The following is a 7,710-nucleotide window of genomic DNA, read 5'->3' as shown; positions in this document are numbered from 1 at the left end:
AAGGTTTGAGATTACTTCACCACATCTTGTCTTTTGTAGTAAAAATCCCAGCCACACCATGCTTTAGATTTTCTTTTTCTTGATGTCATCATCACAATGGCCTCTTCCTTGTAACTAGCTTCTCTGATAGCTTGCTTCATCCCTCCTTTCCTGCTAGACAAGACCGAAAGAGAGAAAAGAGAGAATAGAGAAAAACTTGCAATGTAATTAAAGAAGAAAATAAAAATGAGTTGTGTTTACATTACCCATGCCTAGCCTCTGCTTCCTTTTTCTTGTTACTTGCTTCTACCATCTTTTTCTCTAACAGTGAGGTGACCGAATACAAAGAGAGAGAAGAGAGAGTAGTAAAAAGAAAAACTATGGAAGTAATGAGTGATATTGATTAAAATCAATTAAAATGAATTAAAACTCACTTCCCATGCTTTTGCCTTGTAAGTTGTAAGTGCATATCTCATTAAATGCCATCAAATCAAATTTTCTCTTTCCATATACCAAGGCATTCATTAAATCCATTTAATTCAAAATTTGAATTCCAACCATGGAGTGAATTGGTGTCCGTGGGAAACATGCAACATTTGTTTTCTTCCTTCTTTTAATTTGGACCATAATGTTGGTCTTTTAATCATAATGATTTTGGGCTTCCTTCTTCTAATTTGGACCATAATGTTAGTCTTTTAATCACAATGATTTTGTGCTGCACTAAACTTTCTTGGCCCTTCATGTTAATAAAATAATTCAGCTTCATATTATATAGCAAATTTAGACAAAGTTGAATATTATCATTATATTGGGTTTTTTATTGCTTAAACTCAATGACCAAAATTCTGCATATAAAAATAGAAATTATTAATCAATTAATTTAAAGCTGAAATCAAATTAATAATTTCTTAAATAATATTAATAATGTTTGATCATCATCATATTAATTTGGAGTTTTCCAAACTCATCATTATTGAAGAATGTCACGTTAATTATTTGGTCTACAAATATTCCCATGACTTGTGCAAACTTTGGATGGTTATTTATTTCTTGTTTGGTGGATTGGTTGACTACAATGCCGTGCTTATTGGCATGGCTTGTGCAACTTGGTATGCCTGTGGTTTATTGTGCCTCAATGTTTGCTGAACATATATATTGTTATGAATAATTAAGTGATTTGTTTTAGATTTTAGACGTTATTATGTGGTATCAGGTCTCAAGACCTGATAATTAGTGTACAGAGCTAAGACATGTGGCACACGCTACTCTTAGATTGCAGTCTATTCCAAGAGTTAAAAACATTCCTAATATAATAAATTCACTTCTGAATTACAGTATCAAGCAACGGTCTTGACTTTTCTATGGTCTTATATACCGAGTCAACTGTCAAGCGGCAGTGGTGCTCGTGCATGTCAATGTCTGTTGAATATGATACATGACATTATTCCTTTAACTTGTCCCATCTATCACGTTATGTTTGTTATTGGTTAAATATAGGATGACTAGCTATTTCATTGATGAACCAGTTGAAATGGAGAGGGTAATAATGAAAGGAAAAGAAGAAATGTTTCGTGATAAGTAAGTCTCTTATGAAAGGAAGCAATAATGTCTCTTAAATGTGGAATCTTCATGACAGAAAAACATGGGAGAGTCTTCAGTTAATAACTGCTAATTTCAATTGCCTTATTAGTTTATTAATCTTGAATCTGCTTACTGAAAAGATATGAAAATTATGTATTAATAATTAGATATTTTACCATTTAACTGTTTATCTCAGAAAATTTTACCAAGATCATTTGGTCTGCCAATATTTCATGAGTTGTGGAAACTTTGTATGGTTTTTATTTCTTGTTGTGTGGATTGGTTGACGTCATGGCGTGCTTATTTGTTTGGCTTCTGCAACTTGGTATAGTTATTTATTATGACTAAATTTTTGCTGAATATACTTTCAAAATTTTGGACTGAAACACAAACACTAGTGTGAGTAGGGGTGGCAACGGAGTGAGTAGGGGGCTGGTTTTTGCTCTACCGGACCCCGCCCCGCCGTTAAGGTTGGCAATGGGTAGGGTAGGATAGGGTTTGGACTCTACCCTAACCTTACCCACGGGTTGAAAATTTTATTAAAAATTTTATTAAAACTCTACCCTACCCTATCCGCGGGTTGAGAATCTCTCAATCCTAACCCTACTCGCACCCTAAAGTTCTAAACCCTACCCTACCTTACCTTACCCGCATAAATATCAAATTTTTTCAAAGTAAATATAAAATTGAATCATTTCAAATTTTATACATATTAATAACATAAAAAATAAAAAACTAATGCTCTAAATTATTAAATTAACTAACTAGTTTAATGGTTGTTCATTTATTATAAGTCATTACATAAAGGAAGTTGTGGGTTCAACTCTCACTTCCTTCACTGTATACTTAATTTTTATAAAATATGTGTTATATATGAGGTGCGAGTAGAGTAGGGTAGGGTAGGGTAGGGTACACCCTAAACCCGTATCCAGCCCTACCCGCCGTACAACAACCCGCATAGAGCCCGCGCCCCGCTTCTACCCGTGGGTAGTAAAACGTTGAACCCTAACCCGCCCCTGCGGGTACCCGTCCCACCCCTATAATTATTAAAATCCAATAAATTACATTAAATTTCAAAATTTATATAACCATCATCACATACATAACATAAATTAAAATAAAAATTTAAATATGATACAATAGTATTAATTATTTTACATATATTATACATATTATATATTAAATTATATATATAATATATCGGGGCGGGTAGGGGTGGGTATATACCCGCCCCGCTAAAAATCCGCCCCGAGCGGGTAGGGACGGGGTGGGTATTTTTACTAGATTTATATGCGTATATGTATATATACTTTCTCTATATATGTATAATACTCAATATTATTTACGTTTATTATATTTATGTATGTTCCCATGAATCATAACCTTAGTCCTTAAAATAGCATATAACAAACATGTAATCAATTTAACAAAATCCCCTAAACATCACAGTATAAAATTTCTGTATTATTGTAAAAGGAATCGAGCAATGCTAAGGGCCAGCAACATTTGTGATTGGTAGCCATCAACTAGCCATCAATGATGATTTGATAGTGTGAGATTGGTGTGAGATTTCATCCAATGGCTCACCTTTCTCTGCTGGTTACATGCTGGCCAAAATGCAATAAAATTGCTGGCTCCCTAGACTTTTCCAAAGGAATCTGTGCTACTGCCATGAAATGTTATCTAACGTGCTGAATTCAGCTAATCATGATTTAAGAAACAGAATCTACCGTGGATGCACCACAGTAACAGTGACTTCATTAAATGACACTAGTTTAGTATTGCTTGATGAAGAAGTGTCACCAACAGGATCTCTCTCGGTAAAGAATCCTGGCATTTTCGGTTGAGGCAGTGTGCATTCGCTACTCAGCATCATAAGAGCATGTGCCATGCTTGGCCTGTCTTCTGGATTCTGTTGAACACAAAGTAGACCCACATGAATTACTCTTATGACTCCAGATAATTCGGACGAATTTCTGATGGACGGATCGATTATTTCTGAACAATTACCATCCATGAAGAGTGTCCATACCTGTATGTGTCCATTTATTTAGTTAATACTTAATAGAATAACAAGTTTTGCCACACCAGGTAAAGTTAGGACATGAATTAGGTGAAGGAACATATATTATTTGGTTTGTAACGAACAAAATAGATATGAATAACAAACAAAAGTTAAGCCTTACATGTCCGAGAAGATTAAAGCGATGATTTTTATCGCTGAACCCTCTATTTCTTTTTCCACTTACTATCTCTAATACAAGCACACCAAAGCTATAAACATCAGACTTTGTTGAGAAAATTCCATCAATTAGGTACTCTGGAGATAGATAGCCACTACAAAACATCAACATACAAGTATCAGCTTCAGAACAAGGCAGGAATTTTCTCTCTATACATATATAGAAACATGTTAAGAAATCAATTACTTACTAAGTTCCAACAACTCTTGTTGTGTTTGCTTCATTTTCATTTCCTTTAAAGCTTCTGGCTAGTCCAAAATCAGAGATTTTGGCGTTCATTTCGTCATCTAGTAGAACATTGCTAGCCTTGAGATCTCTGTGAACTATTCTATGTCTTGAATCTTGATGGAGATAGAGAACACCCCGTGCAATCCCAACAATAATAAGGAAACGCTGAGGCCAAAGTAGTTGCGTGCTTCTCTCTTTATCTTATATATGTATATAAAGGAAAAAAGAAAGTAAGGCTGAGTTTCAGATTAAAGTAGTATTTGTAGCTCAAATTTTGAACATATTCTTTTAGGGGAACAACATATCCCACAATGTTTTAGAAGAAACTGTATTGCCCTTAACATGTCAAGAGAAAATGTCCTAGGAACCATGGAACTTATGTGCATGTAGATCTATTACCCAAACTAGAAAACAATTGTTGGTAAATAAAAAATCAAAACTAAAGTATCTACTTAGAAACAAACCAAATATGAAGTAGTCCAAGCTTTTATTTGGCATAAACTCATAGATCAGCATCCTTTCTTCTGCTTGAATGCAACACCCTAGAAGCTTCACCAAATTCCTGTGCTGAAGTTTGACTACATTCATCACTTCACTTTTGAACTCCTGAAGACCTTGTCTAGAATTTTCTGAGAGCCTCTTAACAGCTATTTCTCTTCCATCTTTCAGTGTACCCTGAATATTGCGGTATTTGATGTGAATATCCACTTTTAGAACAATATGCTTAAGTTCATACTATTAAGTATAAAGCACTAACCATTTTAACTTACAAGCAGGAGTGGCTGAAGAGAACAGATTATATAGCAAGATTTTGAAATTCCAAGTTCATGTACTGATATTTTGTCTTACCTGATAAACAGTTCCATAACCACCTTTTCCTAATATTTTATTGGTGGAGAAGTTATTGGTTGCAGAAATAAGTGTAGCCATATCAAACAATGGTAGATCAAGGTCTTCCTCCTGGTCTTCTATTGCATGTGCATATCTTTCTGTATTGTGTCTCATGCTTCCTACAAAGCAGTAAGCATTAAGAAAAGAACAAAAATAGCATGGCAGATGAAAGATTGCAGAAATCTTTGGATTAGATTTTCTCATGCCTCTTAAAATATGTTGCTAGATAATCCTGTTGCTACTTACTATAGAGCCTCCATTTATCCCTAATGTTATAATATTATTGTAAATTTACATCAAATTCATCTATAGGTTAATTTTCTATTAATTAGATCTGACACTATGGTTCCAAACAAATTTTAGTTACTCTAGAAATTCTTGAGGCAAATTGATCCCTGCATAAGGGAGACTCTTATAATGATAATTTTTGAGACCTAATTATTTTCTAATAAAATTTATTAGTGACTTTGTCTAGTACGCATATTAAAAATTTTATTAAAGGCGATGAAGGAACTAATTTGTCTGACAGAAATAATTTTGAAGTCATGAAACATGAGGCTGCAGAAGTGACTTACTATAGTTTATCTTGTTCTTCTTTCTTCTATATACGATGAAGGATAGGCATAGGATCAAAATTCCTACCGATATGACTGAGCTGAAAGCAATAATCAGCACCTTCTTGTTCTTGGATTTATGTTTTGACTTCAAAATTTCATCTAGAAAAAAATAAAAAATACAATTGAACATTTACAACTAAGAAAACAATGCAAAAAGAAATATAGAAAGAAGGAACTTGTTAAATTGTGAGACGAATTTCTATACCTATATCTTTCCTTGACATTCTGACAAAAAGATCTTGCTGTGGATCACTCAGAACTCTAATATCTATCAGCTCATCATACCAGAATAAACACCCACTTCCTCCATTCCTGATATCCAAGGAAGCATAAGCCGTGCAGGAGCAATTCTTCATGCATAAATTAGCACACTCCTCAAGACTCATGCTATTATTTAACCCTGATGCTCTTTGTGTGTTTGGTAACTTCACACCAGACAACTGTACAAATCCATCATCCTGGCAATTCAATTTATTGATTCGAACACAACCATCAGACCAATCCGTCTGATTCCATTCTTCAGGGACTTTAGGTTCAAATCCTGTCAATAAGCAACCACATACAGGGGAATTGGCTACATTACAGATACCATATGCTCCACATTTACCATAATCATCACAGATATCAGTTGGTAATGTTAGATAGACACTCCAACTCTTATTCGTAACACTCCACACATAACGAATCATTGATCCGTCTGCGGTTAGCACAAACCTTGAATATACAGCGCTATTCTCAAGCTCATACGAGTAATATATCTCTTCCTTGTTGTAAACAAAGTAATAGGTGTATATAGTATTATGTTTTAACTGGGGAATTCCGCCGAACCGAACACCGTTCCAAGGTCCAGCACAATATGTCCTGGATTCGCCATTTCTTATACAAAATTGTGGATATCCAACAATATCAAGCTGCAAAGTATAGCTACCTTCAGAAGGATCATCAGAGCTAATCGGTGATGTTAGGTACCTTGTAAGGCCTGTAGTTAAGTCACTTCCCAGTTTCATCCCTGGCAGTAGCGTGTCATAAGGGTAATCAAAACTCTGCCAAATGAAACTCTTCAAATCATCATCATTGCTCCCATCTTCCTTCACAACCAGGTTCCCTGAATCTAAAAGCACTGCAACCGGTCGCTGCGCGAATTCTGATGAGTTGGAATGCCAAATGATGGTATCGTTATGAGTATGAAGAGCAAGAGTTCCATTGGCAGTGATCTTCAAGACCCCGGACGAGTCATTAAGTGGAGCGTTTCTATTGGCAATCCATGCTACTGTGTTAGATGGCACTTTATTGTACCATATCCCGAGGTAACGGTTCTTGGAACCTTCTGGAATACTTAAGAATCCAACTGCAAAGGTTCCACCGGCTGAAACCATGGTGTCACCATCAGTCAGGGACTGTGTAGTACTAATGCTTTCTATTGTACTGGAAATGGCAGCATCGTGCATCAATGAGAAGCACAATAGAAACAAAGGAAACCTTTCCATTGGTGCTTACTTTTTTTTTCTTTTTTTAAATTGTCGTTGCTTATTTCGTTAGGGGATTAGTAGATAAAGAACTAGAGATAAGATGCAGCACACACTAGCTGACATTCTTAGACTGGCAAAGTTAGATTAATGTGCGTTACGACTTACGAACATACTTGTTCAAATTCAAAGTAATGACCGTCATCAATATTTAGAATAGACTAATTATTATTAATTTTTTTTGTTTCGTATACGGACTTACTTGTTATGCCTAAAAATTTTATTGCTTTATTAGGATTTAAATAGAGATTCATATTGTTTATTTTAAACTAACTTCTTACTTTCTAATTAATGTACTAAGCCAATCATGCATATCTATATTTAATTTATTAAATAAAAATCTATATCTATACTTCTATACTATATATATAATGAGAATATGAGAGTTGGCATACTATTTTTCTTTGGCAAAATACTCTTTATCATGTATAATCTATTAAAAAAATTATTAACACCAAGAGTTAAATGCATGACTTTTTAATTTTATTATAACATATTTGTCATCTTAACTAATTTTGAATGTATTATTATTCTTCATACTTAATTTATAAAAAGGTGGATTAATGTGTGTTTATTAATAGGGAGCCACTTAAATAAAGACGCTTAAAATATTTTTTTTTAAAGATGTTTTTAAGTAATTAAAAT

The 7,710-nt window shown here is 34.2% G+C and overlaps 1 protein-coding gene across 2 annotated transcripts; it reads right to left on the bottom strand.

Annotated features, from left to right (window-relative positions):
- Positions 1-2,882: 2,882 nt before the first annotated feature.
- Positions 2,883-7,143, bottom strand: LOC112772777 (G-type lectin S-receptor-like serine/threonine-protein kinase At4g27290). Of its 2 annotated transcripts, XM_025817776.3 has the most exons (8): positions 6,468-7,111; positions 5,745-6,080; positions 5,498-5,638; positions 4,881-5,041; positions 4,496-4,706; positions 3,994-4,231; positions 3,747-3,897; positions 2,883-3,592 (listed from the first exon to the last, which is right to left on the bottom strand). In XM_025817776.3, exons 1-8 carry the CDS (start codon positions 7,024-7,026, stop codon positions 3,287-3,289), a joined length of 2,103 nt encoding a protein of 700 aa, XP_025673561.1. In that variant the 5' UTR covers positions 7,027-7,111; the 3' UTR covers positions 2,883-3,286. The 2 variants fall into 2 exon arrangements, with proteins under 2 accessions (XP_025673561.1, XP_025673560.1); XM_025817775.3 differs by having other exon boundaries at positions 5,745-7,143.
- Between the last annotated feature and the right edge of the window lie 567 nt (positions 7,144-7,710).

This window comes from Arachis hypogaea, chromosome 18 (assembly GCF_003086295.3).
Source record: "Arachis hypogaea cultivar Tifrunner chromosome 18, arahy.Tifrunner.gnm2.J5K5, whole genome shotgun sequence".
NCBI lineage: Eukaryota > Viridiplantae > Streptophyta > Magnoliopsida > Fabales > Fabaceae > Arachis > Arachis hypogaea.
This window is presented reverse-complemented; position numbering and strand designations above follow the sequence as displayed.